At 45.8% G+C, this 22,710-nt stretch overlaps 1 protein-coding gene and 1 long non-coding RNA gene across 2 annotated transcripts; one reads left to right on the top strand and one right to left on the bottom strand.

The window, feature by feature from the left end:
- Nucleotides 1-402: 402 nt before the first annotated feature.
- LOC109321565 lies at nucleotides 403-3,540 on the top strand. The gene is made up of 3 exons (XR_002104086.1): nucleotides 403-729; nucleotides 2,173-2,270; nucleotides 3,278-3,540. It is a non-coding gene; the product is annotated as an uncharacterized LOC109321565 (long non-coding RNA).
- A 960-nt stretch (nucleotides 3,541-4,500) lies between these two features.
- On the bottom strand, nucleotides 4,501-10,812 carry LOC109321564 (transmembrane protein 151B-like; the record flags this gene model as incomplete). Its single annotated transcript, XM_019552309.1, has 1 exon — nucleotides 4,501-10,812. A coding segment is annotated over one exon (1,503 nt), but the record flags the coding sequence as incomplete, so codon positions are not given.
- Between the last annotated feature and the right edge of the window lie 11,898 nt (nucleotides 10,813-22,710).

The raw sequence follows: 22,710 nt of genomic DNA on the forward strand, positions 1-22,710 counted from the left end.
CGGGTCCCGGCTCGGCAGGAGCGCGGAGGGGTGTCGAGCCTTCCCGCGGCCCCGGCTCGGCTCGGCTCCCTGCTCGGCCGCCGCCAGCCAGCGCCGGAGCTCGCGAGGAGCCGGCGGGTGGGACCGTCTCCCTCTGCCGGCGCTGGGCTGCAAGCGAGAGCACTAGCACCCGACTCCGACTCCGGCTTCACCGGCAAATGGCGCTTCCCGGCGGCCGCAGACCTGATTTGCAGCCGCGGCTGACATCACTCGCTCATGAATATGCATGGTGGCTATTTCCGATCCCGGCGCCCTGAACTTCTCAGCAAGTGGAAAATAACCGAGCTGCCCCCACGCCACCGCCCCCCGGGAGGGGCGAAGCGAGGCGAGCGCCGGCCCGCGGGTGACCTCCTGGCACAGCCAGGGGCTCCCCCTCATGGCTCGCCGCGCCCCAGCTCGCTCTCGGCTTGTGTCAGACGGCGGGACAATGCTCCAGCTCTCTGGGGAGCCCCCCGGGGGCCTGAGGGGCACAGGGCACTTCCCAAGGCTGAGCCCGTCCGCTGCGGGGGAGGGGGGAGCGTGTGGCAGACGGAAGCCCAACCGAAGAGTCAGGTGGGAGCGGAGGGGGAGGGGCTCCTGGTGCGCGAAGGGAGAAACCCCGGCAGGGACGCCCCCAGCTGGTTCCGAGCCGGCTGCTGGGGATTCCTGGGCTGCAAGGGCATGTCTGCCCCGTCACTTCACGTGCTTTAGGTAGTGCACTTAAATCTAGTGCCTCCAATCTGCGGTACTAGAAAAACGCGCATTCGCCGATTTTCATATGTGATAATAATATATCATACGTCTATTTCAATCTATGAATCTATTAGCTAAGGAGCACGTTGTTGTGATGCTTGAATGCATGTTTAAATAGGCTAATGCACATTAAAGTGCAGGTGTAGATGCACCTCCAAGTGACTAGTGCAGAGCCAGCAGCCTAGCAATTGGGCAGTAGGCCAGAGCCCTGGGTTAGGCAGCAGGAGGCCGAGAGGAGGCAGCTGGGCATGGTCAGGAGCACAGGACTGGAAGGGAAAGAGCCCGAGGGGATAAGCCTGGGTCGCTGAGGCACGGGGTCAAGTGTAGCCCTAGCTGTGGGGGTGAAGAGCTCTAGGGAGCAGGGAGCTGCAGGCCTGACTGGGTGCTCTCATGGGCTAGGAGAGCTAGTGAGCATGGAAAGGGCTGCAGCAGCTGTATAGTGACTCTGAGGAGGGCTTCCAATCTTATATAAAAGTTACATAAATAACTACAAAAAATGTGCAGATCATACTTTTTCTGACCTTGGTCTGAGTTTTTTCAAAGGTTGTGGTTTATCAGATTTGGGATTAAGTCTATGTCTAAAAAGTCTTCCAAACCCAGGCCTTTCTCCTTCACTTATCTGAGCAGGAAATTAAGTCCTGTTGTCGAGATAACAAGCTAAAAGCATCACTTGTGCCTCCTAACTTTGAACGTCTCGTTGTCAAAGTGATGGGACTGGCTGGTGACTGTAGGGGTGGTAAAGAGGCCACACAGGGGTGCCTGAGGGGTATGCCCAGTTTTGAGCCCTGCCAGATGCAGGGGTGTAAGATGCAAGCAGGCTGAGGCTACAAGGGCCAGAGCCTGAGCCTGACCTTGCCACAGGCGGCCTGAGGCTGAGGAGGCCTGAACTCAGAGGGGACAAGAAAGGCAGGCTGGGGCTGATGAGAGGCTAAGACTGAAAGGCTGGGTCAGAGCAAGTGATCCCAGGCTACAAGTCTAGAACCAGAGTAACCTGTAGGCTAAGGTTAATAGGACCAAAGCCCATACACAAAGGTAAGTGATGACAGAATGGCATCCACAGGGGGAGGCTGGAGGCCACAATTAAAAGCCCTAAGGCTTAATTGGGGCTGATAGTTTTGGTTAGTGGGCAGAGGGCCCAGAGACCACAAAAGGTCTGTTAAATACCAGGGACATCACTCTGGCACTCAGGGGCTGCCTCCCTATCTGTCAAAAAAAAAAAAAAATCAAGGTGTGGCAGGAGAGATAAAAAGGGGAGGTTATATAGAAGACTGGGAGTATGGGCAGGATTCTGTTGGCCCCTAGGGGGTGCCCCAGCAGTCCCAGAGTTTGTCCTGGTGCAAGTGGCCAGCAGGGTCCTAGGGCCATATTCAAGCTCCCACATCATTCTCTTCATTTTCACAGAAACAAAGAATTCATAAGTCCCATTGGAGCTGCTGGGTACTTACAACACAGGCATAGAGAAACCAAGGGAGGAGGGTCCAGCTACCTGCGCCAGGCAGGTAAGATTGTCCCTGATATGAGGCACTTAAAAAGTAGATCCTTTAGTTACTTCAGACTAAACATGGATTTAGGAGACAAACGTTACTGGACTGAAGGTTCCCACCTGGATTCCTTGTGACAGCTCTGATTCGCACTGGACTTTTAGGCCCTAAATGGGAAGATCTTCCAAGATCTGCAGTCCTGAGTCATCTATCAGCAGATCGATGCCTCTGCACTGCTTCCTGGACTTGTGTGCCCCCATCTCAGTACTTTCAACCCTCTTCTCTCCTTCCAGTAATACTGGCTAGTTAGGCTTTCTGCAGTGGAGGCATTCCCCATGTGGCTTGTGATGGGGTTACAGTGCAATGACCAACCTCCTGCCAGTATTTGGCATCCAATTTCTGCATTTATTTGCAGAGGAGCTTTGACAAGGTTCGGAATTTTTTCTGTGTCCTCCAGTTCAGATTTGCTTGATGTGGGCCCCTGTAATGTGGAAGTTTAGGGCACAATATGAACTTTGAAAATAAAAGAGGTTAGCTCCAAGTTTCCCTAGAGCTATTACTGCAATGGTGAAAGGACCTTGTGGTAATTAGCAAAAACTCCCTGACATTGGCTTTTCATAGTAATCACCTTGAGAACCAGAGCTGAAAGGCACCAGAAGGGGCAACGTATCATTACAGCTCAGTACAATTTTCAGATTCATAATACTCCTAAGTTAATATAATGCATGGCATTAATACAATACCCTCCATCTCAGGCTCCTGCTGTATGCTACAAATTTAGTGAATGAAACCCTAGATGAGGGTGGGGAGAGTTGTTATCCCCCTTCAACAGATGAGAGAGCTAAGGGCAGGCTGCCTTGCAGAATTACCCCATTATCTTCCAACCCTTGGCCTCTGGGCTGTGGATTCAGACTTATCCACATCAATTTTCATTTCTGTTAGGAAATCCTGAGGTGCTGAAACAATGCCAAGAAGACTCCAAGACTGGCATGAAAAATCTGTTTCTCCCTCCTCTGTTTCTGCAGACTGAAATGAAGAGGCAAGGAGGAGGCACTGACAAATCGTGTATCCCAAACAGCTAAAGGAAGACCTTGGCACTCTTGGTGCTTCTGCCTATGACAGAATCCATCTGCAGCAACTACAATGCTTTGGCAGATACTTGGGCAAGGCTGCCCTGTCCACATGTTTACTAAAACCCTAAAGCACTTCCACTGTAATCTCTGGACCCTAGTTCAGTCTCCCTTATAGTCTAAGGTACCAATCTAATAATATATTCTATATATTTATATATCTGTTTATTTGAGGCATCACTTATTTAAAAAAAAAGTAACCATGTTCCCAAGGTTTAGCAGTCTTGTGGAGTGTAATGCATGTAAACACTTTGTTTTCCTACAGTGTCTTTCATGTGAGGATTTCAGTGGGCTTTACAGGGCTTACAAAGGTCACACCAACCCTGTGACAATGCAAATGTTACATTGCTCCTATGCTGTGAGTAAATGCCAATACCCTCAACTTAGAAATGAGGAAGCCAAGGCACAAATGAATGGATTGACTTACTCCAGGTAAGAGAAAGTTAATGGTAGAGTTGAGGGCTGACTCACATTTTCTGGTTCTCTGTCCCATGATGTAACTATGAGATAGTATTTCACATACAGAGCCATAGGTTAAGATCATTGAAACCACAGCAGAATAACAAGAAAACTGTGAGGGATAGAGGTTTCATAGAAATTAAGACCAAAAGTCCCTGTATGTCACATGCCATTGGGTATCACCCAAACATTAAACAAGCCCAAAGATTCTAGTTAGCTATATATTTCAGTCCTCAAAACTCAAATGAGTGCCAGAAGAAACAGAAGAGACTCCAGTTCTACCATGCCCTTTCAGCAGTGTGGAATTGCTGCAATTTGGATAAAAGTAATTTTCCACAAGCACTTTTATTCAGTACGCCATCTTAAACACTGCCCTGTCTCCTGATGTTGGCAGTTAACTTAGACCAGAGGTGACCAACCTGTGGCATGCGTGCCACAAGTGGCATGGGTAGCTGTGAGTGTGGCATGCGGCAGATGGGGAAGGGAGCAAGCAACACACTTGTAGACTGGGCAGGAAACACAGGGCAGGAGGCAAAAAGCAGAGCAGAAGATCAGACAGGGAGAACTGGACAGAGAGCAGAAAGCAGGACAGCCAGTTGGGCAGAGAACAAGGCACTGAGCAGCAGATTGAGCAAGGGAAGGGGATCAGAGTGATGCTTGAGGAGGGTGCAGGGCTTAATTTGTGGTAAACCTGCCAAAAAAGGTTGGCTCCCACTGATTTAGACAAAGGCAGAGAAACCTTTATAGAAGGTTCCAAAGAGCTGCTGGGAGGTCTGAGATTGCTACCTACCCTTTTACTTTTGTTCTTTTAAAAAGAAAAGATATTTTCATCCCTCCCATTCTCCACCCCCCCCCCCAAATATTCAGTCAACTATAGAGCTGGCCTAAATTTTGACACATTTTCCAGATAAGAGAGAAAAAAAGTTCAACAGATTATTTTCCTGGGTTTTTTTACCAGCTATAATTACCACAATTTCTTAAAAACAAGCCAGCAGAAACAGCTTTATCTGCAAAGATGAGTATATGATACAAACTTTTTATTAAGTGCCCAGGGCCAGACTCTGCCAAAAATTAGTGTAGTTCTGTTGAATTCCATAGAACTATGCTGAGTTATGCTAGCTGAGGATCTGGCCTCAGATATTCTGAGAAGTGATTATCAGCAATCATAAGAATGAAGAACCATGTGAAAACTGGACTGACATCCTGGATGCCTTGCCAGCTGGATTGCAGAAGGCTGTGCGAAATCTTACAGAGTGCTAATATAACTAGGAAGAAATCAAAGGAACCTGTGACTTATGATTCTTTGTTCTTCAAAGCATTCCAAAATAAATGTTCCTCTCCCTTAAGTATTAATGAATTAGGAACAAATGCCGTTGTGCTATTGGCCCTAGACAACAAGTACCAATGTTCATTGCACAGATTTATAAAGGACACCCCAATATGACTCATAACTCATCTAACTCTTTCTTGCTTTATGTCCTTCCTCTATTTTATTAATGTATTTTATATCTTACCTGCCTCAGTGGATTCTATAAACACATTCTAGCAAAGACATAAAGAGCTCAGCAATATAGAGGCCTAATTAGCAGTGGACAGACTTGAAATTTTGCTATTGGATATCAAAATGCTGAGAAAAAAATTGGTGATGAAATTGTCATGACTTTTCTCCTTCATTTTTCAATCCACTGTAGAGCTGGTCAAAAATTCAATATATTTCTAAAGATAAAGGAAGCTTATTTTTTTAAAAAGTTCTGCCCATCTTTTCCCCCAAAGAGTTCAGAGCTAATTGTTGGTAGAGCTTAACATCTTGTCTTCTCCAATCTCTGACTTGAACTTCAAAGAGCACAGTTGTTCCCTTAGTTAGAAGATATCCCTATCAACTTGCATTAGTAAACTGAAATGGTGGCAGGCGTGACAGTGAGGTGACATTTCAAGGGACACAGGACTAACACTGTTCTGCTGCGTAGGAGATATAGGATGACTGATCAGATGCTCTCTGAGCTGGCAGTGTGTTAGAACCAGCATATTCTGCTCCAGGTCATAAAGGAGCTACACCTAGCTTTCTGGCAATCATTCCCAGTTGTTTTGACAAGTAACATGAACAAGCTCTGAAGCTATACCACTCGTTTAGGTCTTGGATTTTCAATATATGCCCCAAGGCATGTTTACAGCGTGGGGAGGAAAGTTGTTGGAAACCTGTTGGTGGACATTCTCATAGATGTAGCACAGACCTAACAAACATATTCTTTGAAAAGGTTAAATATGTTGGCTTAGCAATAACTGCCTCCCACGATCTGCCCTGCCCATGATAATAATGGGGTTGTTAAGGCTTGTTCACATCAGATAAAAATACTATAAAATAGGGACAGTACCTGAAGACCCACTTATAATACAACTTTCCATAAACACAGTTGAAGCACAAGTCAGTCTGATACTGCAGATGGGACAAAAAGTTCTTTTAACCATAACCCCAGAGTGACTGTGCTAAAGCTTTACACAGTCGTGGTTCAGAGACAAAGCTGCAGTATAAGACTAAACCCCATTTTGACTGTCACAGGGTAAACACCCAGTAATTATAATTATGATATATGTTGCCTCATGGAATTGTGATTGTACATTGAGAGCTATCTTTTTCCATATTTGAATCCCTGCCTTTCTTTTAATTGCTATGCCCTCTATCATGCTTTCCTATCTTTTTCATGTTTTATTTTCTCTATCCTTCATCACTTCCATCAGAAACAATGTTGAAATGTCTCCTCCAGTCCTTGTGCTTCCTGAAGTTGCAGCCTCCTCCAATTCAGATTTTCCATATGCCCATAGTTTAATTTTGTATGAGTGTGTGCAGAGGAGGAAGGGAAGCACATTAGAGAATCTCAAGTGCTCCATCTAAAACAAAACAAAAACAGAGGGATAAACCAGAGCTGTAAAAGATCAGAGCTGACTCAACCTAGATCCAAAATTTTGCCAAGACCTAAGTGATGGCAGGCTGGGGTGTTGGTCACATCTGGGTTTGGGGTTTGTTCAAGATCTATGCTTGAGCGTGGATCTTGGTCTGAGTTTTTTCAAAGTTTGTGGTTTCTCAGATTTGGGATTTTGGGATAAGTCTATGGCCAAAAATTCCTCCAAACTCAGACCTTTCTTCTCCAGTTATCTGAGCAGAAAATTAAGTCCTTTTGTCAAAATAACAAGCTAAAAGCATCATGTATGCCTCCTAACTTTTAATGTCTAGCTGTCAAGGTGATAGGCACTTACACAAAAATTACATAAATAAATGAACTCATACAGACCAAAACAACCTTTCTGATTGCAATTATCATCATTTACAGTAGGTCACATTTGGGTTGCATAAGTGAAAGTAATCCATATGTCTCTTGTAATGAAATAAATGCAGTATTACAAAACAGAGAATAATTAAACCAAAAGAAAATGTATTGCATGTGATGCAACAGTCAATGCCATAAGAAATAACTATATATGTATAGATACATAGAGCTATATAATCTACACATACTAACCAGACTTTACACGTTCCAAATTACAAGTGGATATATAAGAAGCTGATTAGGGAGCAAGCAGTGTTTGACAATTCCAGACAGGACATTGTTTCTTACTTACTTATCCTAAAGGTTAAAACACTTTGTTTTTTGGAAGATAGGGTATTGTATTCTGATATTCACTACAAACCATGAATGATCAAGACATCCACCCTCCCCAGTGCAAAGTTTCAAAGGCTTGTGTGCTATGTGACAGCCCTTTACTGGGTGCAGGTTTGCATTCTGAGATGGTCCTTAATGGTTCCTGAGAAGGATCAACAGCTTTTGCTTTGGCTCTTGGAGCTAGAAAATAGTTCAGATACACTGACTGCCAAGTGGGGAGAGCAGGAGTGTCACTGATAGGCTTAAGAGTCCCATCTCCTGTACCCAATGCCAGGTCAGCACCACTGGTGTTCACCACACTGGACTGCCTATTATTAAGGAGTCACTAGATCTAAATGTAATACTGGTTAAGACACTTGCTCAGAGCAGTAAAAGATGACATGGGAGCCAATCCAATAGCATACATAATGCTGAGACCCATTTATCACCTGCAGCAAGCCTTCTGGCCGGGGTAGAACTGATATAAGGGCTCAATGGCAGCCTTGATGCAAGTCCCTGGTGTAGTAGACATGTTGGTGGTTTGGAGTGGCATGGCAAAAATAGAGTAGAGGTGCAGCCTAGTATACAGTGCTAGCAAGGGTTCCCTGGTCTCACACAGAGCAAAATGTAAATCAGAGTCACTCTGGGGTCACTCCCATGTACACTGTGGGATAAATCAGCCTCCAAACAGCTCCAGAATACAGGGTCTACAAAAGGTAAACTATGGCTACATTGGCCTCAGCCACATCACTGCTATGCTAGTATAAGAATGGAATACCTGGGAATCAGGGCCATGCTGTTAAAATGGTAGTGCCAACCAGCAACTGGTCTACCCTAGTGCTCCTAAATTTGCTGAATTTGATGGTGCAGAACTGGGGTTAGCAAAAATAAGAAACATATGTAAAATTTTCACAGTGTAGAAGACAAGACATAAAAACTGATGAGAAAAGAATGATTTTTTTTTCCTTTAGTGGTAAATTTCTTTTGGTGTATGATCCTTCAGTGAAAGTTCTGGGTGCTCAGCCCAGGAGCAGGATTTTTGTTTATACAAGTGGTCAGTTACCCTTGTGTGGCATACCCATTGTTTCTGACCAAGATATACTTGCTGTAACTCTGAAAGCAAGAAGGACACTTTGATAGGGCAAGACCCAGAACTCCAAGACTCCATGATGGAAGGAATGAAAAAATGAAAACAACTTGGGAAGCAAAATGGAGAGAAGACAAAAGAAAGATGCCTGGAGAGAGAAGAGGAGGAGGAAGCAAAAGAGAAGGAAACTGAAAGAGCTTTGGGAAGGTTAGCCTCATTTGGAGGTTACAGCAAGAGACTAGGAGTCCATAGCCATGAGTTCTATTTCTGGCTCTGCCATTGACTTCTGCATGTCCTTTGGCAAAGTCATTTCACTGCCCTGTTCCTCAGCTTCCTACCTTATGAGAGAGTGAGGAAGGTAAATACATCAGTATTTTCAAAATGCTTTAATATCCTGAAATGGTAATTGCTTTAGTGGTTTAAAGGATCTTACCTGAAATGTGAGAGAAAGATGGAGATGGAAATGAGAAGGGAAAAGTAGAAAGGCGTTTTCTGAGAAGAGAAAAGAAAGGAGAAAATAGAGATACAGACAAAATGGTAGGGAAATAGAGGGAAGGTAGCCTTTGGACACAAGGTACATATTTTCTTGCACTATCAGGGAAGGTATTTAGAATCAGAGGATTGCCTTGTGGAGCTACTATGCAGTGCCTTGATATGTATGTTTTCTTTGTTAGTAGCACCTCTGTCAAACAGAACTAGAGCCATGAAGCCTTAGGGGGGGAGGCTCTAAAGCCCATAGGGTCCTATCACAGAGAGGTCTCCAGGCAGGATGAGCGTCGAATGTAGAAGTGCCTTCTGTCATGCCCTTCGGGCCTGTGCACAATTAGCACGGGGAAGAAACGGGCATCGTGGTAGGTTGGTGGGTTTTCATTGATGGCTAGCTGGCTGGAGTAAGAGCAACATTGTTCATCATGGCAGCCCCGGTCTGCTATACTGCTGCTGCGACTCCTCCAGAGGCCTGTCCTGTGGGAGCCATGGATGCGGCACAAGGAGAAACGGCTGGTGTTGAGGGAGAGCCGGGAGTTCCCGCTACAACTGTGGAAGGCATGGCGAGAGAAGATGGAGGAGGTGCTGGAGGTATGATGGCACCGCTCGCAGCCATGAGCAATTCCACTGTACTGGCATACAGAGTAGCTGTTGTACACAGGGGTCTCTGTCAGATCCATTAGCATGGCTTCTGAGTAGCTGGGGATCAGCTGCCGATTGGTACAGATATGCCACTCCAGTTCAGTACTGTCCTGAGTGTTGTCTCTGGGCATGCGATACCTGTATAAGGGCTCCTCTGCTGTGGTTGGTGCTGTGTACTCAAGGCCAAGGAGCTTCTCTACATGGTAATGCACATATGCAGTCCGATATTCTATAAGCACTCTCAGTGGCCATGATATCATCAAGATAGCTGCCACCCAGAAAGTATAGTGGGACACGTACCATGGGAGATGGTCTGGATCCCCATAGGCCATCATGAGCTCTTTGAAATCTACATTTTTGAGCTGCATACCTTCCCTGACCTCCATGTAGTCATCCAGTCCCTCAATCTCTGTGAAAAAGTGAGCTCTCTGGGTCAAGTAGGAGTTCTCAGACTCTAGACTGGCAAAGCTGAAGCATTTGGTGAACTTCAGCTTGGTGGCTGTGTAGCATTCCAGGCCCAGCAGTTCCTTGGAGATGTCCTTGTATCCACAATGAGAGTAGTCAAACTCGGCTTCAGCCACGTGGGTGTTGACTCGCTCATGGTAGACTTGCGTGGTAGTATAAGCGTCTCCATTACGGTACCGGGTCACCTGCCGGGTGCGCCGCACAAAGTGGTAGCTGATGGCTTTCCACCAGATACACGGCGTGGCTTGTTGCATGCGATTGATGCATTCATAGACGTTGTCCACATCGGCCTTGTACTGGAGCTCACTTTTGACATGGCAGTGCCAGCACTCCACCAGGTAGACCGCATACAGCATGGTCAGGAAGGCTAATGGGATATAGACATAGCCATCAGAGCATGGGCTGTCATGGTAGATCATGGACTTGCCTTTGAAGGAGCTATCAAAGCTGAGCTTGGTGACTCGGGCAAGCTGACACCAGGCCACAGCACCCAGGCAGCCATACATAAGGATGGAGAGGAGGAGGCATTTCCAGTGGGATTCTCTGCACATGCAAGCACTCAAGGACTGCTTGACAGGGCGTTGCTTGGAATCAGGCAGCAGAGACAGAGGTGGGGGGAGGAGAAAGACAGAGAGAGAGAGAGAGAAAAATCTGTGTCAGTGACACTGTTTTACATAATGCACACAGCATCCTTGAAAATGTTATTAGTTTAGCCCTTAAAAACCTTGGGGCTGGATTGAGCCCTTAGGCACAGCCCTGAGCAAGGGGTGCTATAAAAACGCCCAGAAAACAGCATGCACCAGAGAGAAGTCTCTAGGGCACAACTCCTCCCTGTTTCATCCTTGCTCCAGAGACAGTGATCATTTGCTGCTGTTCCATCCACCAGCAAATTGCTATCCTCCCTGTCCTGACTGCAGGGCTAACCTGTGTGTTGGGGTGGGCCTAAGCCAGCCTCCCCTCCCCCCGCCCTCCTCTCCTTACTTGCTTTCTCAGGGGTTGGGATAGGTAGAGGCATTGACTCTGCTTTCTGTTGGATACCTGGACCCAAGTTTCAATAGTCCATGCAGGGAGGTCTATGAGGTTCCTATCCTTCCTTATGCTCCTGTATGGACCAAAGTCCACTTTCATTTACATGCTATGCAGTCCTGCAGAAGGCAATTAGATTAGACCATATAAGAATGAAGAGGTGATTTTGACTGTTTGCTTGACACTATTGTACAAATGGTGAATTTTTGTGTACCTACATCCTCCTTGGAGGAGCTTTGTGCTTATCTTTGCCACACCCCAACGTGGGCAGGGTAAAGCAGGAGGAATATAAATTAGAGTTAGGGCCCATTTCATCCAGCAGCAGAGAGCTGACTCAGAGGTAAGTTACACCTACCAAATTATCAACACCATGTGCTGCAACATTTTCCTGGAAGTTGCCCATCCAGAAACTGACTAGATTCAATCCTGTTTACTGTCAGACCTGACAGGACCACAGCACCAGGTGGCATGGATACAAGCTGATAACAGTATTAGCTGGCAACAACCAAAAAGGTTTAAACTTTGTAGCTAATAGGGTATCTGTAAATATGTTGAATCCAGCATGCTTGTGGCCTTTAAAGATCCAAAGTCAAGTTGTGCAGCTAAGTTCACACTCTTGTTCCTCTTGGCACAAATTCACCCGCTAAAAATAAAATGTCAGAGGTGATTTAATTTACCACGATAAAAAATGACTAACACAATAAAACAAAGTGACAATGTGGATCTTCAGATGCAATTAAACTAGCAAAATGGTGATTTCTGTCACGTGGAAACAGGAAAAGCGCAATGTGGACAAGGGCCCTCAAACTCCCACTGTGTTCCCTGAGAGGATATGATTATAGTCCCCTCGCCCTGATGATGTTAGAATGAATCTGTTGCCTGTGATGTTGTAGTACAATAATAACAATTTAAAAAAAAAAAAAATCAAGCCAGTCAAGAACAGTAGCAACTGACTTGTCTCTTGACAAAATGCATCTCCAGTGTAGGTTAGAGTACTGGCTAGCTGCAGTGTACAGGCTGAAAGTGAGCATTTCATACTCAATAGCTGATCTGTATTATTGAGGCATATCTGCCTACCTGTTGCTATTTCTACCTCTTGGCTGCACTTTGGAGGAAGAGTATGACAGCAGCAAACAGGCCTCAGGACTTGCTCATTATCATGCTGCTTTTCTACCTCTTAGGCAAAAATAATTAATCTGAAGAGACCATTTTTAACATACCAAACTTCTCAGCGGTTTCCAAACAATGCCAGGTCTTTAAAGCAACCTACTTGCTTTAAAAAGAAAGAAAAGTTTCTTTTTTCTTCCCTCAAGTATAGAATTTTCCCCCATCACAGCTTACCTGAGACTCACAAGAGATTAGATTCAATTGTTTCAATAACGAGTTTAAGTCCCAATGCTCTATGACACTACAAAGCTAGAAATAGGAGCTTTATGCTACAGGAAAGAAAAAGATCAGTTTTTCCAGTGGTAGGACAGCGGTATTTGCTTATTACTTGCAGCTCTGTGAGATTTAAATATAATGTAATCAATGTTAGAAGCACAGAAAACCTATTTTAAGTCATCAGCTTGGTTTTATAGCTTCCTGTGAGCCCTGCACAGTTATTCAGGGGGTAATTTCTGTTTTCAGATCCGACACTTATAATAAACCTATATTAACTTAATTGATTTCAAGGAGTTACACCAATATAAACCTACAGCAATTGAGAATAGAATATGACCTCTGATGCTTCCGGAAGAAAATCATGAGTAAATATTATTCTTACTCTAATTGTTAGCTATGAGTATATTTGAATGAAGAAGAATAATACTGTGTCAGATTCTCGGCTACACTACAACCCCTTACTCTATTCTAGAAGAGTTGGGGGACCAAACTGGATATATATGGAATTTTATGCTGACTTTATGCCGACAGAGGTCTTCTGGCCTTAAAGAAGGAAATGAGAGTCAGTCCTATTTTTACTAGTCTCCTTCAGGGAAAAGTGAAGGGAGCAGAAAAATAGTTGCAGGCAGTCTCCCAAACACTGAACAATAACTGAACAATAGCTGCTGTCACAAAATACATGCCTGAGTCCAGATGCGATCACTAACTGGATAAAATATTCTTGCAGCACTCCTTTTAAGACCCACCTTTAAACTGTAACTCCGTTATCATTATGGCAGGTTCCTTTGCACCACCCTACCTTTGGGCCCAGCAAGGCTCTGCAGGGATGAGGGAATGTCTGCCTTTTGTTCTATGTTTGTACAGCGCCTAGCACAATGGGGTTCTGGTCCACAGTTAGGACTCTTGGGTGCTACAGTAATACAGGTAATAACAACTGTAGACACTCAGGTCTTTCTTGTCCTTGTGTTTAAAGTTGGTCTCTTGGCTTTTCCTCTGTGAAGAACTGAACGGGGGGGTGGGGGGGTGCTGCAACAGTAAACTTCTCTAAATCATTTTCTAGAGTTGGACAGAAGAAGCAGCTGGGCTCTACTTCTACAGCAGAAGGCTGTGGGAGAACTTAAAATCAGCAGTCACATGCTCATGCAGGCTGTAAAATGGGTCAGTTACATGTGGGCGATACACCAAAGGATCCTGGCTGAGATTGTCGTCGCACTGCGGGGGACTTAACCGTCAGCTTTAATGTTAAATGTGTGGTTAAATACCTGATAGAGATGTGGGGTTCTCACACTTTCTCCCAGTAAAGTAGGGCACGGTGTGTGAGGCACTAATTCCTGTTGCCACTTTAGAAGGGAAGCCAGAATAGCAGCCAAAATAAAGTTGAAGGGTGCTTGGCACCTGCCTTCCCACCCACTGTACAGTACTCAGAACTCTCCTTTGCCCATGATGCCAAAATTACTAGTTACGCTTCTGCTTTCTCCCTACCCACCCCTAAAGTCTTCAGTCTGGCCCGGAATATAGTGCTCTGAAGTGGTGGTTGAGGACTGTTTAAAGGTCAGTTCTGATGCTGGTCAGCCAGTTATGCTTCAAGGAATGTTGGGACAATGCTAACCAAATACAACAAGTATTCAGGATTTTCAGCAAGTGTAATATTTAGTTTGCCCATCCTGACAGCCTTTAACTCTCTTTACACTATTGTCCAGGTATGCCATTGCCTTTGCAGAACCTCAGCTGCAGACCCTCACATCATCCCATCTCTTGCCTATATGATGTTGCTTTCCTCTCCTTCTCACATGCCCCACAAAAGTACAACCATATTAGTTCTATCCCCAGACAGCTCCAGTGACTCCTCACGTACCTGTCATCCTCTCTCTCTCTCTCTTTTGGCTCCTTTTGCTACTTCCTCATCCCTCCTACACCAGATATCATGGATGCTAGGGAGCAAGCTTTCTCCTCTGCAGGCTCTGCCATGTGAAAAGCCTTGTCTATACGCTATTATTTCTCCCTCCCATTTGGTTATTTTAATTCTTTAATATTGTAATACTATAATCTAACACTGTAAAACATTTTGGCAGAATATGCAGAGGAAAGATGCCAGTAAAAATAAATAATATCAATAATAGTAATAAAGCATCACCTACATTAGAAATCTAATAAACTTACCTATCTTTTTCTGCCTAACTAATCAATTAAAATACTAGAAAAATGGTTCCCAAACTTTACTGGCTTCTATAGCTTCTTCTTAAAAACCTGAAGACCTTTGAAGTACCCCAAGTCATCATCTCCTCCTGGCATGCATTTGTTTAGGTCATAAAAGGGCATAACTTGCAAATATTTCTGGACCTTAATTCTACTATAAGTGCCCAAGAAATCCTTTAATATATCAATTATAAGTAGGACTGGCCAGAAAGCAAAAATTCCATTAGGTGAAAAATATTGAGGTTTCTAAATTTGTTGCAATATGGAAGAAAACCATAACCTTTTGGAGATTAAGGGCATTAGAAACCACAAACAAAAACAAGAGAGAGAAAGACTAAACCCCAGAATACACAATAGGGCACTGGTCAGCGCATTTACCTGGGAAGTAGGGAAGCCAGGTTCAGCCCCTAGTCTTGATGAGGCAATGTGCTCTAACTGTATACTGGACCCAAGGAAGAGCATCTAATGAGCATAAGAACACAAGCCCAAAAGCTTGCCCAACAGCTATCCCAACTATACAGTTAGGTCAATAAAAGGTATCACAAAAAGTTTTCAGCTCCAAATGTCTGTGAAGTTATTTGAAGAACTGGAATTTTCCAGTGAAAAATGTGTCATCAACCTCTAATGCTATCACTTTTAAGCATCTCAGGTTTTTAGACAGTGTATCAAGAAGAAACACTTTAAAGCATCCTTTATTCTTATTTAAGAATGTTGTATTATGCAAATGAAAAATATGCGCCACAAATAGCATAGTGTTATACTTTGGCATACCACTGAACTACAGGCAAGGGCTTGGCTTTTTAATCTTGTTTAATTTAAGTTCAAGTGCAAAGTTTTTATCTGCATTACTGTTGAACATGAGCCAAAGTTTTCTCCATCTCTTTTTTTACATATAATCAAGAGGAACACAAATATGTATTTTATATATAATTGAGACGAACACAAAACATTTTGAATTGCTCTCATAGAAAGTGAGAAAAGTGCCATTAAAGAAAAGAGCAGGGAAAAAGAAGAGGGAACGGGGTGGGGGGCCGCACCCAGAGGGTGGTAGTGGATGGGGGCCTCTCCACCCGAGAGGGAGGGGGGGGAGAGAGAGAGAGGACGAGAGCTTGTATGTGCGCATGTCTGCTTATGTATATTTGTTTGTGCACACGAAAATACGAACGTACATACATCCACAGGCCCCACCTTTCCATTAAGACAGACAAAGGTCAGGTAGGCCTCTGTGTCTATGGATGTGTCCCAGAGCAGGCAAGAGCTATGCATGTGTATATGTATAATGAAGTGCAAGGCCTAAGAAGCAAGGAGAAAAGGAGGTAAGAAGGACTTGACTGGAAGAGGGCACAGATTTCCCTGGGGCAACCTGTCCTCCCAAGTAGGGCCTCTAGATGCCTGTACAGTGAGACAAATAGCATGAAGGCTGCTTGTATTAGAAGGAGGCACTGAGTTGGGAGCTGTGCTGTTGAAAAGCCAGGTACCTTTGTTTAGACCAGTGATTCTCAAGTAGGGTGCTACAGCACCCTGGAGTGCCTTGAGATCCTTTCAAGGGTGCTTCAGGATGCCACAAGTTAGTGCTATTAGGTGCACAAATATGATTCACAAGATAAACCCAGAGATTTCAAATAGCCATCCATAGCTGTGGTCTTTCAGAGTTCTTTGCATCAAAAGAAACTGCTTCATTATTTCTCTTTAGGCAAAAAGGAGCTGGTATTTCCTGAGGGGCCTCAATTCTATCCAGGAGAATCACAAGTCTATCCAGGGGTGCCTTGAGTATAAAAAGGTCAAGAACCACTGTATATATTACAGTGCAGTGCTGTGTGCACTCTGGCTCTGGGCTAATCTACCTTGATCATCTACCAGGTCAGAACTAGCACAGGTATCTCTACTTGGCACTACACTGTACAGTGTAAACATGGGAAATGTTGTTTAAGTGGTTAGTGGGGTCACTGGAAAAAAGTCTAGAGAGTCAAAATTGGCAATTCAAAACTGGAATTTATGGAATTTACTTGTACCATCAGGTTTTACCAGGCTGGCTGTTGAACAAAACCCTGAGGTGGGACTGGTGAGTCAATGCACAATTATGTTCACTTTCCTCTGGAGAGTTCTGTGTGCAACCTTATTTGCAAATGATAAAATCATCAAAGCCCTGACTAAATGGATAGTTGCCTCTGCTAGGGAGGTGGCAGGTACCCAGGTTCAAGAGCTAGTACGAAATGCTTTGTTTAAGATATCTTTTGCCCAGGCATACCCAGTGCTTCAAATTATTTGCTGAACTGGAGTTACAGCATGTTTGGCTGTTGCTGAAGCAAAAGCAATTTCAACCCCCGCTTGATTTTTTTTTAATACTTTGGGTTGTAACAGCTTGGAGTGAGAATTTGGCTTCCACTCCTGCATAGTAATGAGGGATGGAAGAGGAGAAGAGTATGAATACACAAGCTGGTATATACTTCCACCTGCCTATCAAGGATGGAGCCTGCTCTGTTGGCTAGAGAAAGAAGCTGGTACCAGGATGCCTGGATTCTGTTCCTGACTTTTCCATTGATTTTGAGCAAATAACCAGGATTCAGGTGCAGCCAATTAAGTGTGCATCTTTATTTCCATTCTGCATGTATTTAGAAGACATGGTCTCAGGTGTGCCCATTCAAGTCCAAAGGGTAACCTTTTTTCTTTCATAGATTTCATAGACATTAGGGCTGGAAGGGACCTTGGAAGATCATTGAGTCCAGCCCCCCGCCCCAAGGGCAGGAAGTCAGCAGGGATCATAGGATCCCAGCAAGGTAAATATCCAGAAGTCTTTTAAAGGAGTTCAGAGTAGGTGGTTGAACCACATCTGGTGGCAATCTATTCCAAACCTTGGGGGCTCGGACAGTAAAGAAGTTCTTTCTTATGTCTAGCCCGAAACGGTTATGGAGGAGTTTGTGACCATTCGACCTTGACATCCCTTGGGGTGCTCTGGTGAACAGATGTCCCCCCAGATCCTGGTAAGCACCCCTGATAAACATATAGGTGGCCACCAGATCATCCCTGAGCCTGCACTTTTCCAGGCTGAAGAGTCCCATGGCTTTCAGCCTCTCTTCATAAGGTCTGCTTTCCTGACCTCTAATCATGTGTGTGGCTCTCCTCTGCACCCTCTCAAACTTCTCCACATCCTTTTTGAACTGTGGAGCCCAAAACTGGATGTAGTACTCCAGCTGTGGCCTCAGCAAAGCCGAGTACAAGGGGAGAATGACATTGTGGGATTTGCTTGAGAAGCATCTATAGATGCAAACCAGCATTTTGCTTGCTTTACTAGCAGCAGTATCACATTGAAGGCCCACGTTCATCTTGTGGTCAATCATGACCCCCAAGTCCCTTTCGTCTGTAGTGCTAGCCAGCGTAGCACTGCCAAGCCTATAATGATGCTGCAGGTTTTTCTTCCCAAGGTGGAGAACCTTGGATTTTTCAGTGTTAAACACCATCAGTTTCTTGTCCACCCATTTCCTGAGCCTGTGAAGGTCAGCCTGGATCGCCCTCCTGTCCTCAGGTGTGGATGCTTTACCCCAGAGTTTGGTGTCATCGGCAAACTTGGCCAGTCCACTTCTGACTCCAATCTCCGTATGATTAATGAAGATGTTGAACAATATAGGTCCAAGGTCAGAGCTTTAGGGGACCCCACTGGTCACAGGGCACCATGACGATTGACTTCCATCAACACCACCCTCTGGGTCTGACCATGGAGCCAATTCCCCAGCCAGAGGATTGTGGTGGATACGAGGCCACAGTTGGCCAGTTTTGCCAAGAGGTGATCACGGGATACCAGATCGAAGGCTTTTTTGAAGTCAAGATATATGGCATCAATCTCCTCTCCCTTATCCATGTGATAGGTCACCTGGTCGTAAAAGGAAATAAGGCCCCTGCTCACCCAGGCCTCCCTGTCCCGTAATGGGCAAGTGTGTTCCACGGGACTGGTGAAAGAATGATGCAAAGTACCTATTTATCAAGTTGGCTTTTTCCTGGGCATCAGTTGTCAGTTGTCCCATCTGGTTCAGCAGGGGTCCAATGTTGCCCTTGCTTTTCCTCCAGCTCCCCACATACCTAAAAAAGGACTTTTTATTGTCCTTGATACTTGTAGATAATTGGAGTTCTGTCGCAGCCTTGGCTTTCCTGGTTCACTCCCTGCAGATCCGGACCAGTGCAGAGTATTCCTTCTTGGAGGTGGATCCAGTTCTCCATCCTTTGTAGGTCTTTCTTTTTAGACACAGGTCTGCTAGGTCCCTGCAGAGCCAAGGGGGCTGCTGTGTCTTTTTGCTGCCTTTCCTCCAAGATGGGATAGACTTTGCTTGCACATCCAGGATCATTCCTTTGAGAAGCAACCACTCATCCTGAACTCCCCTCCCGTTTGGGTTGTGGCCCTTTAGGGCCTCCCTGACAAGGCTCCTGTGCTTGACAAAGTCAACTATCCTGAAGTTGAGGACTTCCGCATTGCTGACTGACTTGCCAGCTTTACGGCAGATGGTGAAAGTGATCAGCTCATGGTCACTGTCACCCAGCTACCCTTCAATCATTAGGTTGTTGATTAGGTCATCCCCCGTTGCCAGTACCAGGTCAAGCAGTGCTTTACCTCTTGCTGACCCATCAACTACTTGTGTCAGATAGAGATCATCCACGCACGAGAGAAAGCTTTGCGATCGCTCGGATTTGGCGGAGTGCTCTTCCCATGTGATGTCTGGGTAGTTAAAGTTTCCCATGACAACCATACACCGGGAGCATGTGGCCTCAGCCAATTCCCTGGTGAACTCCTGGTCAAGCTCTTGATCCTGGTCGGAGGTCTGTAGTAGACCCCTACTATTGTGTCCCCTGTACTGTCTTCCCCACAGATTTTAACCCAGAGGGTCTCTAGTTGTCTACTCTGGGCACCAATGTCGGCTTGCAGGGACACGTAGCTTTCCTTGACATAGAAAGCTACACCCCCATCCCTTTTGTCCACTTGTTCTCTCCTATAGCCGTCTATACACGTGGCCCAGTCACAAGTTCCTCCTGCTTATTCCTCATGCTCCTGGGATTCATGTACAGGCAGGCAGGTGTCCCCTTGTCCACAGATTGATCCAGGGCTGGGATAAGGGTGGGCTCCCTTAAGTGCCTTGACCTGCGGGCTTTGCAAGGGTTGCTCAGTGGGCCAGCAGTGGCAGTAGTCCTCCCATCCCCCAGCAGGCTCAGTTTAAAGCCCAGTGGAGCAGGTCAACCAGTCTGGCTGAGAATAGCCTCCTCCCCAGGGGAGAGAGGTGACAGCCATCCCTTCCCAGCAGCTCACTGCCTCTCTTGCCAAAGAGCGGACTGTGGTCATGGAAGCCAAAGCTTTCTCGATGACACCAGCACTGCAGTCTTTAGTTCACTACCTAGATCCTCCTCTCCCTCCTCAGCCCACAGCCCGAGACTGGGAAGATCAAAGAAAACACCAGCTGTGCCCGCAGACCTTTTAGCCCCACTCCCAAATCCCTGTAGTGCCTCATGACCCAGCTGGGAGTGCTCCGAGCCATCTCATTTGTGCCTACATGGATAAGTAGCATGGGGTAGTGGTCAGTGGGCTGGAGGAGCTCAGGGATCTTCTCCTCAATGTCTCGGATCTGGGTTCCCAGGAACAAGCAAATTTCCCAGGCTAAGGGGTCGGGGCAGCAAATTGCCCCCTCAGTCCCCCTCAGGATGGAGTCTCCCATGAGAAACACTTTGCATTTGGTCTTGGGGAGAGCTGGGGTGGTAGCTACAGTACAGCCTCTGTTGCCTGCAGGAGCCGGCAGCTTGGCAGGCTCAGCTGGGGCTGCAAGAGTTTCATACCTGTTGCAAAGCTCCAGCGGTGGGGGGACCTTGATGCAGTGGACCTTGGGGCCCTTGATCACCTTGGTCCAACCCTTTGGCTGGACAGCAAGGGAAGTACTCATGTCCTCCCTTGACCTGGAGGGCAACCATGGTCTACCCTCTGCCTCCCAGGGGAGAAGGGCCTGGCAGTGGGAGTCTATCTCCTGCTCACAGTCCCTGATGGCACGCAGTCTCTGGACTGCAGCCTGGAGCATCTCCAGCTGGTGTGCCACAGATCCCAAAAGGAAGCAGACCCCACAAGGGGAGGTGGCCATGCTCCTGGGCCCCAGAGCCTGAAAAAGTGACAGGTAGCCCCACAGCCGAGAGCCAGGGGCTCTGTCTGTGTGGAGCCCAGAACCACGGGCTCTGTCTGCGTGGATGCCTCTAAGATGCCAGGCGGGGGGGACTGCAGACCCTGAGGGGACCCTCGGGGTGCGGTGTGTGCCCATCCGCATCATGCCACTGGTAGGCCGGCTATGACTGGGAATGCCTACCCAAGGGGGTTCATGGGCAGGGCCACAGGCCCTCCTGCTCACCTTCCCACGTGAACTCCCGTGCTAACTCCCGCGCCGGGCCCAGAAGCGCACCTGTTTGTGCGGCCTGTTCGCAAGGCTTCGGTCATGTAGCTCCCTGGGGGGCTGAGCCAAGTAGGAGCTGGGGGGAAGGGGGCATGACCCTCTGCGCCTCCACTCAGCCCGCTCCCAGCTGGCTACGTCCCTCCCACCATGGGCCCTTTAAAAAGTACATTCAAAAAATGAAGTTAGAGGTTCAAGAAAAATACTTACCTATGATTCAGTCAGGAAGTATATTTATAACATTTTTCTTCCTGACTGTCTCAGGAAAGGCAGAATTTTAAAAGAGCTCATCAGTTGCCTAGAAGAATGTCCTTATTTTCATATACAGTCTGAACTATTAGAAGTAGAAATGTAGGACAACCTTTTCAAAAGCATTCATTGATATTGAGAATTCCAGTGTTCAGCTGGACAATTTGAAACAGTTCAGCCCTAATCTTCAGAGGCACTCAGATTTTGCCTTTGTAACTGTTAAATCCACTGCACTTCAGACAAAAAGACCCACTATGTGTCAGGCTGCTAGCAGACCACTGAAAGAGTTGGCCCAGTGATCACATGACTGATCCCAGTTAATTATTAGTTAGGAATTTTTTCACACAAATGATGAACAACAAAGTTCTGGTTATTTTTGGGCAGTTGGGTAGTCCTAGATATCCAATACTTAGGGATACTTCTGGCTTTATAAGGATATTATAGACCAAAGAACTTAATCTTCCATTACAATTCAAAGTAGATTTATAGTTTAAGATCTGAAGGGGTCATTAGGTCATCTAGTTTGGCCTTCTGTGTATCATGGGCCATTATATCTTATCCATTTATTCTTGTGTTGAGACCAGTAATTTGGGTTTGGCTGAAGCATGTCACATAGAAAGGCATCCAGTCTAGATTTAAAGACAATGGGTGCATCTACAGGTGCAATTAATGTGACGCAATGAACTCTGGAGCAGTTCGATCTAGAGTGAACTGCTCCCAGGCAAAGCCTCTACACGTGTGCCTGGGACAGCATCAGTTTGAGCCAGGGTGGAACAGGCCCCCAGCTCGGTGGGCTGACTGGGCAAAATTTACGCCCACCGTCAGCATCTATATGGGCATTTCAGTGCAGTAAACTACTCTGCTGTAAGATAGTATTGCCTCTGACAGTACTATCTTACAGAGGAGTTGATTAATTCACTGCACCCTAATATCAGCACAAGTGTAGACAGTGTGCTTTACTGTGCAGCTAATTAATCTACTCTGCAATAAAATGTATGTGTAGATGCACCCAATGAGAAAGAGAATCTATATTTTGTCTTGATTGCTTGTTCCAGTAGTTATCCATCTTCACTGTTAAAAATGTGTATCTAATTCATTCTTTTAATTTGTCTGGCTCCAGTTTTGGGTCTTGCCCTGCCTTTCTCCACGAGATTTGACAGACCATTAGCCTCCAATTTTTCTCACTGTGATGGTACTTATATGCTGTACAAATTACCATTGATCTTATTTTGAGAAATTAACCAGATCTCTCATTGTCAGGGATTTTCCCAATCCTCTACTCTTGTTCTTCTG

The sequence above is a fragment of the Crocodylus porosus genome, unplaced genomic scaffold (genome assembly GCF_001723895.1).
Source record: "Crocodylus porosus isolate Cpor-Errol unplaced genomic scaffold, CroPor_comp1, whole genome shotgun sequence".
Taxonomy (NCBI): Eukaryota; Metazoa; Chordata; order Crocodylia; family Crocodylidae; genus Crocodylus; species Crocodylus porosus.